The sequence below is a fragment of the Salvelinus fontinalis genome, chromosome 3 (genome assembly GCF_029448725.1).
Source record: "Salvelinus fontinalis isolate EN_2023a chromosome 3, ASM2944872v1, whole genome shotgun sequence".
Taxonomy (NCBI): Eukaryota; Metazoa; Chordata; class Actinopteri; order Salmoniformes; family Salmonidae; genus Salvelinus; species Salvelinus fontinalis.
The window spans coordinates 43,889,489-43,912,980 of NC_074667.1; the positions used below are offsets into that span (position 1 = coordinate 43,889,489).

At 41.9% G+C, this 23,492-nt stretch overlaps 2 protein-coding genes across 2 annotated transcripts; one reads left to right on the forward strand and one right to left on the reverse strand.

Annotated features, from left to right (window-relative positions):
- Positions 1-7,429: 7,429 nt before the first annotated feature.
- On the forward strand, positions 7,430-11,182 carry LOC129849794 (transcription factor HES-5-like). Its single transcript, XM_055916563.1, has 2 exons — positions 7,430-9,292; positions 9,406-11,182. Exons 1-2 carry the CDS (start codon positions 9,230-9,232, stop codon positions 9,805-9,807), a joined length of 465 nt encoding a protein of 154 aa, XP_055772538.1. The 5' UTR covers positions 7,430-9,229; the 3' UTR covers positions 9,808-11,182.
- A 3,592-nt stretch (positions 11,183-14,774) lies between these two features.
- LOC129834677 (transcription factor HES-5-like) lies at positions 14,775-15,907 on the reverse strand. The gene is made up of 2 exons (XM_055899891.1): positions 15,808-15,907; positions 14,775-15,696 (listed from the first exon to the last, which is right to left on the reverse strand). The coding sequence occupies exons 1-2, from the start codon at positions 15,868-15,870 to the stop codon at positions 15,298-15,300; spliced, it is 462 nt and encodes a 153-aa protein (XP_055755866.1). The 5' UTR covers positions 15,871-15,907; the 3' UTR covers positions 14,775-15,297.
- Between the last annotated feature and the right edge of the window lie 7,585 nt (positions 15,908-23,492).

The following is a 23,492-nucleotide window of genomic DNA, read 5'->3' on the forward strand; positions in this document are numbered from 1 at the left end:
GTTCTTCATCTTATTGTTGTTATTGTTATTATTGTTATTATTGTTACTATTATTATATGTCTGTTGTCACTGTAAGGATATTTTCGACATAGGATATACAGAAACATTCTGATAGCCTATGCGAACCTTTGTAAACTACTATTTTCTTTTAGTTCATTTTTTTTCAGCAATCGGTCAACAATGTATCAACGTAATATTTTTCCATATGGCCCCTTGGGAATTAGATGCCTCATTGAGGACCGTGAGTAATGCGGTATTGAGAAAGGCACACTTCCATTGTTGCTCTGTTGAAAGTGTGCTGTGGGAAAGTTGGAACAACACAGTCTACAGGATTAGTTTTTGAAGAGAGGAGCAGCTGGCTTCTGTGCGCGGGAAACCTCTGTCAGCTCGCGTGAACTTTACAAGACCTGTTTCCCCCCAAATTATTATAAACCCACTAGAATACTTTTTGGGGGCACTGTCTTGAAGCCACCGTGCCGCCATCTTGGCACTCCCCCACCATTGTAAAAAATATTTTGGAAGCTATAGAAATGCATTTATCAATGTCTACATTCATTTTTGTCACATTTATTATGTTACAGACACCTTAATGTATACTTTTAAATTATATTATGTCATCTATCCCATAGGGCAGCGCACAATTGGCCCAGCGTCATCCAGGTTAGGGGAAGGTTTGGCCGGGGTATGCTGTCATTGTAAATAAGAAGTTGTTCTTAACTGACTTGCCTAGTTAAATAAAGATAAAATAAATAAATACAAAAGTATGTAGAAACCCCTTCAAATTAGTGGATTTGGCTATTTCAACCACATCCATTGCAGATAGGTGTATAAAATCGAGCACACCGCCATGCAATCTCCATAGACAAACATTGGCTGTAGAATGGCCTTACTGAAGAGCTCAGTGACATTCAACGTGGCACCTTCATACAGTAGGATGCCACCTTTCCAACAAGTCAGTTCGTAACATTTCTACTCTGCTAGAGCTGCCCCGGTCAACTGTAAGTGCTGTTATTGTGAAGTGGAAACTTCTAGGAGCAATAATGGCTCAGCCGCGAAGTGGTAGGCCACACAATCTCACAGAATGGGACAGTTCCAAACTGCCTCTGGAGGCAACGTCAGCACAAGAACTGTTCGCCGGCAGCTTCATGAAATGGGGTTGATGGCCGAGCAGCTGCACACAAGCCTAAAACGACCATGTGCAATGACAAGCGTCGGCTGGCCGCCATTGAACTCTGAACTCTTGAGCAGTGGAAATGCGTTCTCTGGAGTGATGAATCACGCTTCACCATCTGGCAGTCCGACGGACGAATTTGGGTTTGGAGGATGCCAGGAGAACACACTGTTCCAACATCTAGTGGAAAGCCTTCCCAGAAGAGTGGAGGCAGCAAAGGAGGGAGCAACTCCAAATTAATGCCCATGATTTTGGAATGAGGTTTGACGAGCTGGTGTCCACATACTTTTGGTCATGTAGTGTACAGCCTTTGCTGACGTAAGGGCATTCATACATCTTTCTCAGAGCTGTTGAGCAGAGCTGTTGTGAAGGAAGTTGTCAAGGAAGTGAATTTGTGTTTATATAGGACCTCCCGCCCCCACCTACCATCAACCAATTAATGTCTAAGCCGAGCAATATCAATCAAATGTATTTATAAAGCCCTTTTTACATCAGCCGATATCACAAAGTGCTATACAGAAACCCAGCCTAAAACCCCAAACAGCAAGCACTGTTACAAAATTTAGGAGGCGTACGGCTACGCAGTACAGAGCTCAATTTGGCCTCTGCATGGATCCAGAACCTCCACAGTTGCGTCACACCCTCTGACCACATTTTCAGATCAAGCATAAAAGATGCTGCATGGTCAATCTGATGTCTAAATTAGCCGTACAGCATTTACGGGGATATGGCCTCTGCAGAAGTCAGGGCATTCATACTTCTTGCACTTCGAGGAGCAGCACAGAGCTGTTGAGCAGAGTTGCTGTGAAGGAAGTTGTCAAGGAAGTGAGTTTATACAGGACCCCTTGCCCTCACCTACCACCAACCAATCATGTCAATGTGGAGCTATATGGAGCCCTCCGCATTTTTACAAAATGTGGGTGGTGCACAGCGATGCGGTACAGAGCTGATTTTGGCTTCTGTAGGCCTCCAGAGGCTCCGCAATTGTGACACACCATCCATACTGCACCTCTGACCAAATTTTCGGATCAAGCATAAATTCGCTTTAAAGTGGCTCTTAGGGCATCAGTCCGGTTGTGCAACAACTGTGGAATGTTAGAATTTCAATGCAATTTTCATTGTTATTGTTAACGTCCACAAAATTCCCCAGATAATAAATACTTGTTTATTTTCAATGGGAAAAGTGTGCAGCAACAATTGCTGGCAACATTGCTCAACAACATTGCCTAAAAAAATTGCCAATGTATCATGGCCTTAGTGTGTATGTATGCCTATACTGTATACTATAATGTAGCTAGAAAACAACATGCTGAATCAATAGCCTGTCTACTTCAAAAATAGTTGGGTGCCGCTGAATCCTCTTAGATCTTCTATAAAAATGAAATGGACAGCACTCCAGCCATTTTTTTATTCACCCTGTTTCTGTGTATTTTTCTATCTTCAGGATTACTGGAGATTGTGAAATTGTCTTAACCAGCCTTGCGTCTCCCAGATGTATCCCTCTTTCTCTCCCGCCAAACTGGGCCATGTAAAAGAGCACAATGCATTCCTGGCTGTTTTGCTGAACCAGGCTTTGACTCTGGGTGCCCCTACAAGGGCACAGCTCTCTCACAAAGAGAGGGGCAGGTGATTGGCGTCACGCGCCTCATCAAGTAGGGGGGTATCCTTGTGACTTGAACCACACAGGGAACCTGGGAAATGCCTGACCTCTCTTTATACCAGAGAAATCCCCCTTGATGTGTGCGCCGGTCTATGGCATTCCATGGACATGACATTCACAGTAAATGCGTGCAGCGGACAAAGCCACTTGAAGCGGGAAATTGTGGTATTGTCAAATGTACACCTTCTGTCTTAATCAAGGCCTCTTTTAGTATTGTCACTGGGGCAGTGTGTTGGTGGCCAGTTTTAAGAGGTATTAACACACATAAACATAATACATATCTTCCTCTAGCTCTGCAATGTACCACAGAAGGTTATTTCCATTAACTTGACCTGGAGTATACAGGTTCTGTAACGCTTCTCGTGGGCTGAAGGAAGAGTGGACCAAGGTGCAGCGTTTAAAGTGTTCATGATTTAATCCAAAAAAACAATCGAACAAAAACAACAAACAGGAGAACGAAATCGAACAGTTCTGTCAGGCAAACAAAACAGCTAAACAGAAAATAACTACATACAAAAACCATGTGGGAAAAAGCTACCTAAGTATAGTTCTCAATCAGAGACAACGATAGACAGCTGCCTCTGATTGAGAACCACACTGGCCAAACAACAAAGAAATACAAAACATAGAAAATGAACATAGAATGCCCACCCAAATCACACCCTGACCAAACCAAAATAGAGACATAAAAAGCTCTCTACGGTCAGGGCGTGACAGGTTCAATATTTTGAAGGTATCATTGGATTGTGTATTTACTGTATGTTCATGTGTTTATTCCATTATATGACTTAACAAATAACAAACAGCTAACATTTCATTGGCTTCATATCATGATAGCAGTCACAAGTCTTATTATTTTTTATTCCAGTATGATCTACCTGTTACTTCCTCTAGGTGTGTGGAGTTTGTGAGAGGCCTGGGCTGCCTCAGCAGAGGTCCAGATGGTCTATTGAGGTCCAGGCATAATGAGGGTGTATGGATCAGTGGTGGCCACAGCCCTGAATGGGGGCTTAAGTGTGGGAAAGAGGGGCAGGTCTGAGCTCTCACACATTCCTCACTGGAGAGGGAGAGGGCTTTGGCTGAACACAGAGGCATCTGGATTCAAAGCCATGGAGACTGTTTGGCGTGTGTGCATGTGTGTGTGTGTGTGTGTGTGTGTGTGTGTGTGTGTGTGTGTGTGTGTGTGTGTGTGTGTGTGTGTGTGTGTGTGTGTGTGTGTGTGTGTGTGTGTGTGTGTGTGTGTGTGTGTGTGTGTGTGTGTGTGTGTGTGTGTGTGTGTGTGTGGGGAGGGGCTCATAATGAAGCCATCACTTTTTCTTCCTGAATAGATGGAATGTACACATTGGAATGTGTTCATACTCAAATGATGGGTTTTCATCTGCATAGTCATGTCTCACTTCTTAGAAATGTGTCTTAAAATATTTTATTTTTTTAACCTTTATTTAACTAGACAAGTCAGTTAAAACTTCTTATGGCTGCAAGCCCGACGTCGGGACACTTATGACAACAGCCAGCTCAAGTGCAGGGCGCGAAATTCAAAATATATATTTTTTAAATATTTAACTTTCACACATTAACAAGTCCAATACAGCATACGAAAGGTACACATCTTGTGAATCCAGCCAACAGGTCCGATTTTTAAAATGTTTTACAGCGAAAACACCACGTATATTTATGTTAGCTCACCACCAAATACAAAAAAGGACAGACATTTTTCACAGCACAGGTAGCATGCACAAAGCCAACCTAACTAACCAAGAACCAACCAAACTAACCAACAAACAACTTCATCAGATGACAGTCTTATAACATGTTATTCAATAAATCTATGTTTTGTTCGAAAAATGTGCATATTTCAGGTATAAATCATAGTTTACATTGCAGCTACAATCAGAAATTGCACCGAAAGCAGACAGAATAATTACAGACACCAACGCCAAATAACTAAATACTCATCATAAAACATTTCTGGAAAATACATAGTGTACAGCAATTGAAAGACAGGCATCTTGTGATTCCAGACAATATTTCCGATTTATCAAGTGTTTTACAGTGAAAACAAAATATAGCGTTATATTAGCTTACCACAATAGCCAAAAACACAAGCAATTTCCCAGTAGCAAAAGTAAGCGATCGTAACAAACAAGCAAAAGATATATAATTTTTGACTAAACTTGATTTTCTTCCTCAGATGACAGTCCTATAACATCAGGTTATACATACACTTATGTTTTGTTCGAAAATGTGCATATTTAGAGCTGAAATAAATGGTTACACATTGTGCTAACTTAGCTACTTTTTCCCACTACGTCCGGATTTTTCCTGACACTTTTTCTGACACACATATTCTGACCAAATAGCTATTCATAAACATAACTAAAAAATACATGTTGTATAGGAAATGATAGATCCATTAGTTCTTAATGAAATCGCAGTGTTAGAATTCTAAAAATAACTTCATTACGATATGCAGCTTCGGTATAGCTAGAGTACCCAAAAGCTGGGCGCCCACGATTAGTTCACATGTACGACAGATATATGAAATAGCATCATAAAATGTTTCTTACTTTTGCTGATCTTTCATCAGAATGTTGGACAAGGTGTCCTTTGTCCAGAACAATCGTTGTTTGGATTTAGAACGGCAACTTTCCCTCTTGATTTAGCACGCGCACTAGCCAAGTGGCACGGATCTCTCCATCTTCAACAAAGTCAGAGAACGGAACACGGCAAAACTCCCGAAAAAAATTCAATAATCTGATTAAACTATATTGAAAAAACATACTTTACGATGATATGGTCACATGTATCAAATAAAATCAAAGCCGGAGATAGTAGTCGTCCATAACGGCAGCTAAATAGAAGGCAATCCCACTGTCCACCTCGCGCTCCCCAGAGTACCGGAAATGAGGGACACGTCATACAAAGAGCCTGTATTCCACTTCAGACCAAGATAAACACGAAATTTCTTCTCTCACAGCCTCTTGACATCCAGGGGAAGGTCTATGAAGTGCACGTAGACTCTTACGTATCATGCCCATTTATAGGCAGGAAGAAGAACAGAGCCTCGATTTCAGACTTGCCACTTTCTGGTCAGGAAGTTTGTGCCAAATGAGTTCTGTTTGAATCACAGATATAATTCAAACGTTTTTAGAAACTAGAGAGTGTTTTCTATCTAATAGTAATAATAATATGCATATTGTACTAGCAAGAATTGAGTACGAGGCCGTTTGAAATGGGCACCTTTAATCAGAGCTACTCAATACTGCCCCTGCAGCCATTAAAAGTTAAGAACAAACTATTTTTACAATGACAGCCTACCAGGGACCAGCAACCTTTCAGTTACTGGCCCAACGGTCTAACCACTAGGCTACCTGCCGCCCCATCTTTAAAGAGATAAGAAAAGACGGACCAGAGAGGATTTCCCTCCAAAAAGACCCTTGCCATCTGCCTCTTTACACACATATTAGCATGGCTATTTATAAGGCACATCAAGCATTGACAAAAAACTAAAACATTTTGTCCATTTATTTTAGAGCAACCATTTGAGTCAAGTGTCTAGTAAGTTATTGAAGTATGTAGACATATACAAATTCTATTGACTTATTCAGGAACGATAGGAGAAACACTATTTAGTAATAGCCTCTGAAATGATGTGTGATGTTTGCAGGTTGATTTTTATTGTCATGAATCTTGTTCTGAAGGCAGAACTGAGTGATTCCTCCTTAGATAGGCCAGCTGCAAAGTCAACATTGTCTATATTGTAAAAATTAATGGAAACAAAAACATTAATTTTATGTTGGGGTTAGGCATTAGGGTAAACAGTGTGGTTAAGATTGTATTACTTTATGACTGTGCTAGCTAGTGACCACTGCAGAGCTGCCTCCATGACGGAAAACGCTAACCTGCGTGATGTTCACTATATTGTAATGTTGGGAGGCTTCAGTGGGAGCAGATGTTTGACTGCAGGTTCCATGTATGTGAGGCCAGAGGAGATGAAAAGAGGAGAGGTGTAATCAGTGGGAGGTAAGTGTGCACACACATAGGCCAGGGCATGTGAACGAGGGCGTTAGAGGGGAACACGCGCTCACCCTGGCTCAGTGGTGCCTCTGATCTGGGCAGCATGTTGAAAGGGTGTCTCTAGAGGGGGGCGAGGGGGCGGTGGATGGAGGGGCAGTGGGGTGTGCTCTAATGATCGGAGGATGTGTGAGTAGGATCCTGTCCTGCTTTCCCACACTCTCATTTATTAGATATTTTCTGTGGGGGCTGAGTGCAGGGGGGCAAGGTGTCCAACAATAGAAGTGTGCCTTCCCAGAGGGCGCTGGATAATTGTATTAATTGGCATCAACAATGGGAATGTTTCTCTCCCTCTCTCTCTCCCCCCCTCTCTCCCTGTGTACCTTTCTCATGCTTTCTGTTTGTACATGTGAAAGACAGAGAAGATGTTAATGGTAAATCAGTTATGTCAGGGGAGATACATTATTTAATTTATATAGCACAATTACATTATTATCATAACATTGCAGTACAATCAATTTGATCTATTTTAAACTAATGTTGATTTCAATTACCACTATGTGTTCTGATATATAGTAATTGTCTCCTTAATAGGTTAACATTTATTTCTGCAATGTGGGCAATATCTAAACTCAGAAAAAAACACCTTCTCACTGTCAACTGCATTTATTTTCAGCAAACTTAACATGTGTAAATATTTGTATAAACATAACAAGATTCAACAACTGAGACATAAACTGAACAAGTTCCACAGACATGTGACTAACAAAAATTGAATAATGTGTCCCTGAACAAAGGGGGGTCAAAATCAAAAGTAACAGTCAGTATCTGGTGTGGCCACCAGCTCATTAAGTCCTGTAGTGCATCTCCTCCTCATGGACTGCACCAGACTTGCCAGTTCTTGCTGTGAGATGTTACCCCACTCTTCCACCAAGGCACTTGCAAGTTCCCAGACAATTCTGGGGGGAATGGCCCTAGCCCTCAACCTCCGATCCAACAGGTCCCAGATGTGCTCAATGGGATTGAGACCCGGGCTCTTCACTGGCCATGGCAGAACACTGACATTCCTGTCTTGCAGGAAATCACGCACAGAACGAGCAGTATGGTGGCATTGTCATGCTGGAGGGTCATGTCAGGATGAGCCTGCAGGAAGGGTACCACATGAGGGAGGAGGATGTCTTCCCTGTAACTCACAGCGTTGAGATTGTCTGCAATGACAACAAGCTCAGTCCGATTATGCTGTGACACACCGCCCCAGACCATGATGGACCCTCCACCTACAAATTGATCCCGCTCCAGAGTACAGGCCTCGGTGTAACGCTCATTCCTTCGACGATAAACGCAAATCCGACCATCACCCCTGGTGAGACAAAACCGCGACTCGTCAGTGAAGAGCACTTTTTTGCCAGTCCTGTCTGGTCCAGCGACGGTGGGTTTGTGCCTATAGGTGGCAGTCATAGCAGTCATAGCACTGATGGAGGGATTGTGCGTTTCTGGTGTAACTCCGGCAGTTGTTGTTTCCATCCTGTACCTGTCCCGCAGATGTGATGTTCGGATGTACCAATCCTGTGCAGGTGTTGTTACACGTGGTCTGCCACTGCGAGGACGATCAGCTGTCTGTCCTGTCTCCCTGTAGTGCTGTCTTAGGCGTCTCACAGTACGGACATTGCAATTTATTGCCCTGGCCACATCTGCAGTCTTCACGCCTCCTTGCATCATGCCTAAGGCACGTTCACACAGATGAGCAGGGACCCTGAGCATCTTTCTTTTGTCCGTAGAAAGACCTCTTTAGTGTCCTAAGTTTTCATAACTGTGACCTTAATTGCCTACTGTCTGTAAGCTGTTTGTGTTTAAACCACCGTTCCACAGCTGCATGTTCATTAATTGTTTATGGTTCATTGAACAAGCATGGGAAACAGTTTTTAAACCCTTTACAATGAAGATCTGTGAAGTTATTTGGATTTTTACTTATTATCTTTGAAAGACAGGGTCCTGAAAAAGGGACGTTTCTTTTTTTGCTGAGTTTATATGCCTTGAGGGTCCCTTAACAAGTCTACTGTCTGACTCAGTCCCCATCTGCAAAGGTCTTATAGAGAATGTTCCCAGGTAATAAGAGTGTGACACCCTGCTTGTGTTCAGTCTGTGCCTCTGATATCTGCAGTACCGTTCCTTTGTTGGCCAGTTAACCATGAGATAATTGATGCCTCTCCCATTGTTATGTTCACCTCGCCCACTGACCTCGGAGTGTGGGAAAGCTAATCCAGCCTGGGACTCATGGTTTTGTAATGATAATGTCCTCTTATAAATAGGGGAGTGGGCTACTCTCTCAGCTCACAACTCACTCAACTTCCTCAGAGAAGCACACACACTCTCTCTCTACCCGAATGGCTCCTACCTACACCAGCGACTCTGCCAACACCATGCTCTCTGCTAAAGACAAGCATAAAGTAAGTATTATTTATAACATATGTTTGTGTCATTGTTTACTATTGAATCATTTTCTTCATGATTTGAACTTTAAGGACATAGAACTAACTGAATGCCCTCTTTTCTTCATCAGCTAAGGAAACCAGTTGTGGAGAAGATGCGTAGAGACCGCATCAACACCTGCATAGAGCTGCTCAAGACCTTGCTGGAGAGGGAGTTCCACAAACAGGACCCCAACACCAAGCTGGAGAAGGCTGACATCCTGGAGATGACAGTGGGGTTCCTGAAGCAGAAGCTGCAGCCTCAGAGCCCAGTCCCCCAGAGGGCCCACAGTGAGGGCTACTCCCAGTGCTGGAAGGAGACCCTGCACTTCCTGTCTTCCAGCTCCATGAAGGACATGATGCTTCAGAACCTCCAGAGAGCTGGCCAGGACGTCTGCCCCTCCTCGCCACTCCCCTTCCAACATCAACACCACAGCCAGGGCCCAGTGAAGCAGGCCACCAGTGGTCACAAAACAGTGTGGAGGCCCTGGTAGAACCACTACTTGGAGACTCTCTATCTCACAAACTGGATGGGTGTTTACTATCTTTCTTGCTGTAGGAAATACATTTCCAAATGTTATATTGAAATTATATTATTTTCTTCCTATATATGAAATGATTTCTACTGATGTGATTATTATTCTCTCTCAGAGAAGAAGCTGAAAAACATATTTGTATCACTTTATAATGAAGAATATGTTTAATATTTTACATGTGTATGTTTACGCGTGTATGCATTTTGTGCTCCCTTGATGCACCAATGTGTCCTTTAGTCCTTTCATTTTCTTTGAAGATGATTTGTTAAGGTTATATATTTTCATTTATGGTTGCTTAGCCAACTGAAATCTTGCGTTAACCATATTGTATGTACTGCCCTATTGAAGGGTATTTACAAATGCTTTGATATGCCTTTTGTAAAGGCTTTTTGGGACGTTGTTGTTCCACCATAGGCACTGTTGTGCTGTGAAATTTATTGTTGACACTGTGTGTCTTTCACTCTCAGTTGATAAAGTGAACATGCATCCAAAAAGGATTCCAATTAATGTTTTGGAAAGTAACCATACTGTGTTTGTGTGTTTCTAAAGGAGCTGTAATTAACCGGGGGATAATGGGACATAATGTAGAAAAAACAATGTAGAGGGAAGATGGAATGTAACAAATTTAACTGAAGTTGAAGTAAACAGGAAATTACAGATAACTGGTAAATACTGTAGTTAGAAGTGCAGGCATCTGTACACATCAGCACATGAGGATTTATTATCGTGTTTATCAGTGCAATGTGTCTACTGGGCAGAGAAAAGCCTCACTTCTGATTGGTGAAAAAATAAAGGAAGGTTGATATTGTATGTATTAAAAAAAAAAAGATTTTTAAAAATAATCTTTCACTAAATTGTCCAAATAATGCCTTAAACCTAAGTTGTATGGTCGCAATTACTGTAATGGAATTCCCTATCTAGCCCATTACATTGAAGCTCTTGGACACTTCTGCATTGCTGTGTGGGGCACTTATTTTCAAATGTAAGTTTTAAAAATAGCTGCCTGACAGAATATAGTGATCTACACCTCGACACCAATCTGGAAATCTTGCATATAGTTTATCTTGACTTTTACATGAACATATTCGAGAGATCTTATTGGAGTGTCAGGTAGCCTAGTGATTAGAGCGTTGGACTAGTAACCGAAAGATTGCAAGATTGAATCCCTGAGCTGACAAGGTAAAAATCTGTCATTCTGCCACTGAACTGTTCCTAGGCTGTCATTGAAAATAAGAATTTGTTCTGAACTGACTTGCCTAGTTTAACAAAGGTAAAATTAATTGGAAGTGATGTACAGTAATTGGAATAATCAAGAGGTCTGAATAAAGATATAAAAGCATCGTAACATATTTATTAGTGTATATTTGTCCTGAAACATACAGTATGTGTTGGTGATGGAACTGCTTGTCCTGAATAGTTTGTAGAGGTCAATGATCCAGGGATTGGCTTAGTTGGTGTACCACAGGGTCTGCATCTGACTGTGTAGGTCTGGAGCTCGCCATGCTTTCCCACACTCCTCAACCATTAACAGCCCTGATTGGGACAATAGATAACATCAATGACTTAGTGTGTGAGTGTCAATGTGATTGAGTGTGTGTGCGTATGTGCATGACAAAGAGTGAGAGAGTGTCCGTGCATGGGCTATGGGTGGGGAAGCAGTCAGTGAGGCTAGAAGAGGGAGTGTGCAATGGTGGTAGTCGTGTGTGTGCTCAAGGTGTGTAGACTTTAATCTATCACCTGGGAGCAGACTTACCCTCCAGACTGACACCTGTTTGAGTCAGGCAGATAAGATAGGTTTCCCACGGCGCCACACAGCAAGGCCTGGCTACAGGCACAGGCGCATCCTGTCATATACATACTAACATTCACAATGTCTTCAAAGCGAGGCTTACCCCTCACAGCACTGTTGTGTCACCAAGTAAATAAATTATCTAGTCATATAAGTGAATTCAGACTTTATTTTGTACACACCGATAGATTACAGAACAGGTTCATAAATGCATGTGTAATATACTTAAGCAAAACAATATAATATACATTTAAATTCATATTAGTTTGAATAAAATGTATTAATTAATTAATTTGAAGCATAAATGCATGCTAGTTTCATAAATTGTTCATGAAATTTGTACAACCAATATATATATTTTTAAACACGATAGTCACTTGTGTTTAATGTTGAAGAAGAACATGATGATTAAATGAATAAGCTGGTTTGAAGGGGAGCGGCAGGAAGTGGACGGGGGATCAGGATTCTCACATTCATGCCGAGAGGATAATTTAGGGCGGCACACTTCCTTTGTCCCTTCAATGAAAGGGGATAATGAAACGGGAGTGTGGGAAAGCCGAGGAGAGGTAGGCCCCACACAGGAGAGACGTGCCACACAGTTACACAGCCCGGCAGGCAGGCTGCGCCCTGGATCACCAGCTGTTTGATGAAACCAGAGCTGACGGAGTCGACTGCCCAACGTTAGCCTAGGGCTTAACATACAAACCCCAAGAGAAGCACGTTGTACACACACACACACACACACACACACACACACACACACACACACACACACACACACACACACACACACACACACACACACACACACACACACACACACTTACACATGCATGTGCACAAACACTCACGTTCTCATTCGAATCATGCCTGTATGTACAGTGCATTCAGAAAGTTTTCAGACCCCTTCACTTTTTCCACATTTTGTTACGTTACAGCCTTATTCTAAAATCTACACACAATACCCATAATGACAAAGTGAAAACTGTTTTTTTTTTAAATGTTTGCACATTTATTACAAAAAACTACAGAAATAACTTATTTACAAAAGTATTCAGACCCTTTGCTATGAGACTCGAAATTGAGCTCAGGTGCATCCTGTTTCCATTGATCATCCTTGAGATGTTTCTACAATTTGATTGGAGTCCACCTGTGGTAAATGCATTTGATTGGACATGATTTGGAAAGGCACACAACTGTCTATATAAGGTCCCACAGTTGACAGTGCATGTTAGAGCAAAACCAAGCCATGATGTCGAATGAATTGTCCGTAGAGCTTTGAGACAGGATTTTGTAGAGGCACAGATCTGGGGAAGAGTACCAACAAATTCCTGCAGCATTGAAAGTCCCAGAGAACACAGTGGCCTCCATAATTCTTAAATGGAAGAAGTTTGGAACCACCAAGACTCTTCCTAGAGCTGGCTACCTGGCCAACCTGAGCAATCGGTGGAGAAGGGCCTTGGTCAGGGAGGTGACCAAGAACCCGATGGTCACTCTGACAGAGCTCCGGAGTTCCTCTGTGGAGATAGGAGAACCTTCCAGAAGGACAACCATCTCTGCAGCACTCCACCAATCAGGCCTTTATGGTAGAGTGGCCAGATGGAAACCATTTCACCGTAAAAGGCACATGGCAACCAGCTTGGAGTTTGCCAAAAGGCACCTAAAGAACTCTCAGACCATGAGAAACAATATTCTCTGGTCTGATGAAACCAAGATTGAACTCTGGACTGAATACCAGGCGCCACGTCCAGAGGAAACCTGGCAGCATCCCTACAGTGAAGCAAACATGCTGTGGGGATGTTTTTCAGTGGCAGGGACTGGGAGACTAGTCAGGATCAAGGGAAAGATGAACGGAGCAAAGTACAGAGAGATGATTGATAAAAACCTGCTCCAGAGCGTTCATGACCTCAGACTGGGGCGAAGGTTCACCTTCCAATAGGACAGCGGCCCTAAGCACACAGCCAACACAACGCAGGAGCCCAGACTTGAACCCAATCGAACATTTCTTGAGAGACCTGAACATAGCTGTTCAGCACCACTCCCCATCCAACCTGACAGAGCTTGAGAGGATCTGCAGAGAAGTATGGGAGAAACTTCCCAAATACAGGTGTGCCAAGCTTGTAGCGTCACACCCAAGAAGACTTGAGGCTGTAATCCCTGCCGAAGGTGCTTCAACAAAGTACTGAGAAAAAGGTCTGAATACTTATGTAAATGTTAAATTTCCGTTTTTTTTACTTGATACATTTGAAAAAAATTCTAAAAACATGTTTTTGCTTTATCATTATGGGGTATTGTGTGTAGATTGATGAGGGAAAAAGTGAAGGGGTCTGAATACTTTCTGAATGCATTGTCCATATATGTCAAGGCTGTGGGTAACTGGTGAAAGGAGTCAGGCGCAGGAGAGCTGAGATGTGTGGACAAGGTATTTAATTCAAGAAAACAGTACAAAACAGGAAAAAAATATATAAATGTATAAAAATGTATATAAATGTATAAAAAAATACCTGTACCGCGAATAAACGGGCGTAACAATAAAACCCGGTAACAATAATACCAGCCGTAAGATACAGCCTAACAATAAAACAAACACGCACCCAAACATGGGGGAAACCAGAGGGTTAAATAATGAACATGTAATGAGGGGAATTGAAACCAGGTGTGTAGAAAACAAAGACAAAACAAATGGAAAATGAAAAGTGGATCGGTGATGGCTAGAAGGCCGGTGACGTTGACCGCCGAACGTCGCCCGAACAAGGAGAGGGACCGACTTCGGCGGAAGTCGTGACATTATGTTATTATATGTTTATGCATTTAATGCTCTCTTATCCGGGGTGTCATACCAGCAATGTCAACATATTGTCAACACATCCAAATTAATAAATAATAAAACATTAACTATAATTTAGAGCTACAAACTAAAGACTGCGCTTTTGTTAAAACTGTTGCCATTAGACTCATGAAGACAGTAGATTCTGAGATTTAGAATACATGATTTGTGTGTGGCACAGTGTGAGAGACAGAGAGAGAAAGACATAGATAGACAGATATAAATAGAGAGAGAGAGAGAGAGAGAGCAAAAGACATAGACTTCAGACTTCAGTGGCGATAAAATAATCAATAGCAGCCTGCCAATATGCATTGTCAATATCATTGTTTATTTTGGTTTGATATCCACTTGTGCATCCAGTTTAGGTTAAACACCAACAATGTCAAAATACAAAGTCTACGCACATCCACTGTAAAAATGTAAAATACAAATGTTTCAATATGCATTATGTGCAATCAGTTCCTTTACAAAAGGTAGCATAATCTGATTTCCCTTTAAGAATACTTAAACATGAGAAGTAATCTCCAATAAATATTTTGCTATTGATTCTATATTCATCACAGAATCACACACAAATCAATACTTGAGTCGACTCCATAGGAGTCATATGCCACATGACAGAAAAAGTATTCCCTAAGTCTACTCACAAAGCAGATTCATAGAAGCTTTTTTTACAGACAGCTCCATGCAGGAGACAACAAACTATAACGCTTGTCATATGATGTTCACTATCCTTCATAAAGGACCTAAGTAGATATTACAATTGGAAATAGAGATTTCCTACAGCATGAAAGACGGTAAACACCCATCCAGTTTGTTAAATAGTTTGTCTCTACCAGGGCCTCCACACTGTTTTGTGACCACTGGTGGCCTGCTTCACTGGGCCCTGGCTGTGGTGTTGATGTTGGAAGGAGAGTGGCGAGGAGGGGCAGACGTCCTGGCCAGCTCTCTGGAGGTTCTGAAGCATCATGTCCTTCATGGAGCTGGAAGACAGGAAGTGCAGGGTCTCCCTCCAGCACTGGGAGTAGCCCTCACCGTGGGCCCTCTGGGGGACTGGGCTCTGAGGCTGCAGCGTCTGCTTCAGGAACCCCACCGTCATCTCCAGGATGTCAGCCTTCTCCAGCTTGGTGTTGGGGTCCTGTTTGTGGAACTCCCTCTCCAGCAGGGTCTTGAGCAGCTCTATGCAGGTGTTGATGCGGTCTCTACACATCTTCTCCACTGGTTTCCTTAGCTGATGAAGAAAAGAGGGCATTCAGTTAGTTCTATGTCCTTAATGTTCAAATCAAGAAGAAAATGATTCAATAGTAAACAATGGCACAAACATGTTATAAATAATACTTACTTTATGCTTGTCTTTAGCAGAGAGCATGGTGTTGGCAGAGTCACTGGTGTAGGTAGGAGCCATTCGGGTAGAGAGAGAGTGTGTGTGCTTCTCTGAGGAAGTTGAGTGAGTTGTGAGCTGAGAGAGTAGCCCACTCCCCTATTTATAAGAGGACATTATCATTACAAAACCATGAGTCCCAGGCTGGATTAGCTTTCCCACACTCCGAGGTCAGTGGGCGAGGCGAACACAACAATGAGAGAGGCATCAATTATTTCATGGTTAACTGGCCAACAAAGGAATGGTACTGCAGATATCAGAGGCACAGACTGAACACAAGCAGGTTGTTACACTTGTATTACCTAACAACATTCTCTATCAGGCTTCTGCAGATGGGGACTGGGTCAAAATGGTAGACTTGATAAGGGACCCTAAGGGACCCTTGTTAAGGGACCCTTTCTTTCCTTCCAGTTCTCTGCTGCCAATGATTGGAACGAATTGCAAATATTGCTGAAGTTGGAGACTTATATCTCCCTCACTAACTTTAAGCATCAGCTATCTGAGCAGCTTACCGATCGCTGCAGCTGTACATAGCCCATCTGTAAATAGCCCATCCAACTACCTACCTCATCCCCATATTGTTTTTATTTACTTTTTTGCTCTTTTGCACACCAGTATTTCTACTTGCACATCATCATCTGCACATCTATCACTTCAGTTTTAATTAGCTAAATTGTAATTACTTCGCTACCATGGCCTATTTATTTCCTTACCTCCTTACTCCATTTGCACACACTGTATACATATTTTCCTATTGTGTTATTGACTGTACTTTTATTTATCCCATGTGTAACTCTGTGTTGTTGTTTTTTTGTTGCACTGCTTTGCTTTATCTTGGCCAGATCGCAGTTGTAAATGATAACTTATTCTCAACTGGCCGACCTGCTTTTCTCAATAGGGGTGCTGTTTGCACTTTGTAAAAATTTCGTTCCCAAATTAAACTGCCTCGTACTCAATTCTTGCTCGTACAATATGCATATTATTATTACTATTGGATAGAAAACACTCTCTAGTTTCTAAAACCGTTTGAATTATTTCTCTGAGTGAAACAGAACTCATTCTGCAGCACACTTCCTGTCAGGAAGTGAGATTTCTGAAATCGAGGTCTCTGTTCTAGGGTCAGTTTATAAATTCCCATGTAAGCTATGGGGCTACATGCACTGCATACGCCTTCCCCTAGGTGTCAGTAAGCGGTGAGAATTTGAATGGAGTGGATTGCACCATCTGGGGCACTATAAAAGCTCTTGGAACGGAAGGTCCGACCTTTTCAACGGGGGGCCTGACGCAGGAGGGGCATCACCATGGCGTCCTGAAAAGCTTTTGTTTTAGCAGTTCTATATCTCCGGCTCTGAGTTAATTTGATTTTTGTCTTAAAAACTTCATAAGGTAGTTAATTTAAACCGACTTATAGCAGTTTATATCAGTTTATTGTGATTTTCTGGAATTTCTTTGTCACGCGCTATCGCGAGTTGGACACCTCTCCGGCACATGGCTAGCGTTAGCGGCTAATTCTACAGGAGAAGAGGACATCTTTCAACCAAAAGACGATTGTTCTGGACAAAGGACACCTTGGCCAAGATTCTGATGGAAGCTCATCAAATAGTAAGAAGTCTTTATGCTGTTAATTCGTATTTATGTTGAAGAACGTTAAACAATAATTCCGCCATGAATTTCGGTGCGGTATCGCTTTAGCGCACGCTGTATGTCGTAGTAACGTTAATTTTAAAAATCTAACACAGCGGTTGCATTAACAACTAATGTATCTTTCATTTGCTGTCCAAGTTTATGATTAGTTATCGATTAGATTAGGTGCCTCTCCAAGATGGCGGCCGGACAGATTGCTTGAAGTTTGGCTACTAATCACATTGTATAACCACGATTTGTGCCGCTACATATGCACATTTTCGAACAAACCCTATATGCATTGTGTAATATGATGTTACATGACTGTCATCTGAAGAAGTTTATGAAGGTTAGTCAAAAATTATATATCTTTTGCTTGTTTGTTACGATCGCTAACCTTTGCTGCTGGTAAATGGCTTGTGTTTCTGGCTATTGTGGTAAGCTAATATAATGCTATATTGTGTTTTCGCTGTAAAACACTTAAAAAATCAGAAATATTGGCTGGATTCACAAGATCTTTGTCTTTCATTTGCTGTACGCTGTGTATTTTTCAGAAATGTTTTATGATGAGTATTTAGGTCATTCATGTTGCTCTCTGTAGTTATTCTAGTCGCTTTGGTGAGAGTTGTGATGGTGGCTGCAATGGTAAACTATGATTTATACCTGAAATATGCACATTTTTCAAACAAAACATATGCTATACAATAAATATGTTATCAGACTGTCATCTGATGAAGTTGTTTCTTGGTTAGTGGCTATTTATATCTTTATTTGGTCGAATTTGTGATAGCTACCTATGCAGGAAAAAAATGGTGGAGTAAAAAAAGTTGTGTCTTTTGCTAACGTGGTTAGCTAATAGATTTACATATTGTGTCTTCCCTGTAAAACATTTTAAAAATCAGAAATGATGGCTGGATTCACAAGATGTGTATCTTTCATCTGGTGTCTTGGACTTGTGATTTAATGATATTTAGATGCTAGTATTCACTTGTGACGCTATGCTAGGCTATGCTAGTCATCTTTTTTACTGATGGGGGTGCTCCCGGATCCGGGATTGTGTGGAAGTAGAAGTTAAATTAAGGTTAAAATAAACAAAAAAACAAAAAAAGATAAGACACAGCACACTTCACAAGGCAGATATGCACAGAATAATCACACTACAGAGATGATTATGATTTTCTAAATTAAATTGTATATATATATCTTTTTTTAACGCATAAACAAATTGGAAAATAATGTTGGATAAAGAAATCCAGATAGCTGTCATGTATTATGTTTCATCGTCTCCATAATGCTTCATCCCAGTTATCCTGAGTGTTTTAGCCGTCTTTAGTCTCTTCACCAGTGGTTAATGCGTCTGACCAAGGACTTGGGCATGTCCTTCGTCAAAATTGTTGAGTTTTTCTGGAATAGGCCTGGCTACTTTGCGGAAGGCTCAATTAACCTGTGTGAAAATGGCTCCCGGCTGTTGTCATCAAACATTGGAAAGGCTCTTGGTCAACTAAATTGATGTGAGGACAAAATTAGAATTACATGTAAGCCAGTTTTTAGCATCTCCTCTTAGGTCACTGTGAGAGTTCCACATGTTGTATTTGAAAGCAGTGGCGGTTCTAGCTTGTATGGCTCACAGGGTGAACTCCCCCCTTCAGCTCTCCCCCCGACAAACCAAAACAAATACCCATTCTGCACTAACTGTAAGTTTTATTCAGACATTTGCAACAACACAAAGAAATAATCATAACATTTTGAATTATATAAATATAAAAACTATACAAAAATAAGACTCATAAATATCAAAAAGAAGTAACAAAGACAAATAGAAACGAATTGTAGTATATAAATACAAATGAAAAAGAGAATCAAATTATTACATTATTACCCTATCGCTAATAAAAAACACACTAATAAAACTAAATTGCACAAATCCTATATCACACAAATACACAAATAGAATAACACACAGAGGACCTGATTATTACACTATAGCACTTCAAACAAGAAACACACAAACTGAATTGCACAACTAATTGCCATGCATTAGTACTGTACAATTAGAGGTGTGCTATTTGATAGATTCCCTCGCTCCCCCTACCTCTGGCTTCCAGTGGGGAGACTTGAGGTCAACCTACCCCCGTCCCGCTCCCCATCTCATACTTCTGAGTGGGAGACCTTCCCAGGCAGTAGCCTGCCTAGCTCACAAACTTGAATCAGGTCGCCCACTCCGACAAGGTTAATTGACCCACGGTCCCACAAAGTGACATAATATCACTGACATGACATGCAAATGAGCGATAGAAAACCAATCGCGCAAATGTCACCATTCGGAATATATATAAACTCTTCAAAAAGAAACGTCCCTTTTTCAGGACCTTGTCTTTCAAAGATAATACGTAAAAATCCAAATAACTTCACAGATCTTCATTGTAAAGGGTTTAAAAACTGTTTCCCATGCTTGTTCAATGAACCATAAACAATTAATGAACATGCACCTGTTGAACACTAACAGCTTACAGACGGTAGGCAATTAAGGTCACAGTTATGAAAACTTCCGACACTAAAGAGGCCTTTCTACTGACTCTGAAAAACACTATAAGAAAGATGCCCAGGGTCTCTGCTCATCTGCTTGAACGTGCCTTAGGCATGCTGCAAGGAGGCATGAGGACTGCAAATGTGGCTAAGGCAATAAATTGCCATGTCCGTAGTGTGAGACGCCTAAGACAGCGCTACAGGGAGACAGGACGGACAGCTTATCATCCTCGCAGTGGCAGACCACGTGTAACAACACTTGCACAGGATCGGTACATCCGAACATCACACCTGGGGTACAGGATTGCAACAACAACTGCCCGAGTTACACCAGGAACGCACAATCCCTCCATCAGTGCTCAGACTGTCCTCAATAGGCTGAGAGAGGCTGGATTGAGGGCTTGTAGGGCTGTTGTAAGGCAGGTCCTCACCAGACATCACCGACAACAACGTCACCTATGGGCACAAATCCACCGTCGATGGACCGGACCAGACAGGACTGGCACGAAGTGCTCTTCACTGACGAGTCGTGGTTTTGTCTCACCAGGGGTTTATCATAGAAGGAATGAGCATTACACAGAGGCCTGTACTCTGGAGCGGGATCAATTTGTAGGTGAAGAGTCCGTCATGGTCTGGGGCGGTGTGTCACAGCATAATCGGACTGAGCTTGTTGTCATTGCAGGCAATCTCAACGCTGTGCGTTACAGGGAAGACATCCTCCTCCCTCATGTGGTACCCTTCCTGCAGGCTCATCCTGACATCATCCTGACACTGCTCGTTCTGTGCATGATTTCCTGCAAGACAGGAATGTCAGTGTTCTGCCATGGCCAGCGAAGAGCCCGGATCGCAATCCCATTGAGCACATCTGGGACCTGTTGGATCAGAGGGTGAGTGCTAGGGCCATACCCCCCAGAAATGTCCGGGAACTTGCAGGTGCCTTGGTGGAAGAGTGGGGTAACATCTCACAACAAGAACTGGCAAGTCTGTTACTTTTGATTTTGACCCCCCTTTGTTCAGGGACACATTATTCAATTTCTGTTAGTCACATGTCTGTGGAACTTGTTCAGTTTATGTCTCAGTTGTTGAATCTTATGTTCATACAAATATTTACACATGCAAAGTTTTTATATATATATATATTTTCTTGAATTTTACCCCCTTTTTTCTCCCCAATTTCGTGGTATCCAATTGTGTTAGTAATTACTATCTTGTCTCATCGCTACAACTCCCGTACGGGCTCGGGAGAGACGAAGGTCGAAAGCCACGCGTCCTCCGAAACACAACCCAACCAAGCAGCATTGCTTCTTAACACAGCGCGCATCCAACCCGGAAGCCAGCCGCACCAATGTGTTGGAGGAAACACTGTGCACCTGGCGACCTTGGTTAGCGCGCACTGCGCCCAGCCCGCCACAGGAGTCGCTGGTGCGCGATGAGACAAGGATATCCCTACCGGCCAAACCCTCCCTAACCCGGACGACGCTAGGCCAATTGTGCGTCGCCCCACGGGCCTCCCGGTCGCGGCCGGCTGCGACAGAGCCTGGGCGCGAACCCAGAATCTCTGGTGGCACAGCTAGCGCTGTGATGCAGTGCACTAGACCACTGCGCCACCCGGGAGGTACACATGCTAAGTTTGCTGAAAATAAACACAGTTGACAGTGAGAGGATGTTTTTTTTTTGCTGGGTTTTATACATCTATATATATATTATTTTTTTTATAATAATTGTGCGGGCGCCCCATGCCACCCCCGGCAAGATGTTGCCCTTGGCAGCTGCCCATGTCGCCTATGCCTAAATCCACCACTGTCTGAAAGTGGTGACATGCCTAATGGTGCTAACCAGAGAAATGTCATTGCTATTCCCACTTTGTTTTCTTTTCCTAATAGGTATAAACCAATCTTTGAGTCTCCTGTTGTTCTGAAATCTCAAAGTAATCTGACTTGTACTCAAACTTTGTGTGATTGTAAATTCGGAAAAGGATTGACATTTTTTAATTCTTAAAGTTCATAGTTTATTACCTAAAATGGATCATGTCAAGATCTGGTTCTCTCAGGCAGACCCTGCTATTTTATTTTATTTTATCTGAAACCTGATTAACTGATAAAACTCTGGACTCTGAGGTTGCTATGAATGGTTACAATGTGTTAAGGGCTGACAGGAAAGGCAAAGGTGGTGGTGTTGCTACACAAATAATCTTCTTTCTGTGTTTCTGTTAAAGGCTCCCTCCAGTCCTAAACAATTTGAATTGTTGGCTTTAAGTCTTCAGGTGGGTTCAATCTCAAAAGTAACAGTTGTAGGAATCTATCTTCCACACTCCGCCAAGAAGTGTGTACTAAACAAACGCACAGATTTAAATGCCATTTTTACTGCCCCAGAGGTGTTAATCGCTGGAGATTTGAATATTGCATGGGGAACGCAGGATGCTGACTGTTTAAAGGATTTTTGAACTAATCTAAATTTTACCCAACTGATTACAAAGCCTACTCGTCCAAACTTAAAGGACCCTACGAAATTGACTTTGATTGACCTCTTATTTACAAATACTCCAGAGAAATATGTTGGGAGTGGGGTATTTACTTGGGATATTATTGACCACTGTCCCATTGTATGTGTCAGGGATATACGGATGCCTAGATCTAAACCTCGTTTTATCAACAAGGGGATTTTTAAAAATGTCAATGAACAGGCATTTTTTTGGGGCCCTTTATTTTGGTGACCTTGATTGTATTGCATCTATACCTAACCCATGGCTGGCTCTGAACCACTTCTCAAATGTTTTCACTTGCATTGTACTGTAGATAAACATGCTTTCTTTAAAAATCTGAGAAATAAAAATAGGCCTTGGTTCAGTCCAGAGCTATCTGAAGTCATGAACAACAGAGATGCTGCCTGCGCCAAAGGTAGATTCACAGACTGAGGCCCAGACTGGCAGTCTTTCAGGCAATTGAGAAATCTGCGTGGAAAACTATTTAAAAAAGCAAAATCAGATTATGTTAATACACTATCTGAATATACAGAGAACCCAGCTACATTTCGGAAAGCTGTTACATCACTGAAGGGTTGTGTATCCTCTTCTTTCCCCCAATAAATGCATTTAGATTCTGGCTCTATTACTGACTAAATTGATATCATTAAAGCATTTATTCACCATTTTATCTCTGTGGGCTATATATTTGAATGTATTTCAAAGCCAGCTCTTGAAAATAATAGTTTTGATGTTGAAGTTGAAAATCATTTGAACGGTACTGAAAATGCTGGTCAGGAGTTTTCTTTTCAGAAATTCTGAGATTAAGAAGTCCTGGATGCTTTGCTAACATGAGACAACAGCAAAATCCACAGTGGCTGATCATTTGGAGCCTGGTCTGCTTAAGTGTGCAGCTCCCTTTATTGCTGGTTCAGTAGCCCACATTTTTTATTTAACATTGTTATCAGGAAGTATTCCAAAAGCATGAAAATATGCATATGTGCTGCTACTCCATAAAGGTGGGGATACAAATGAT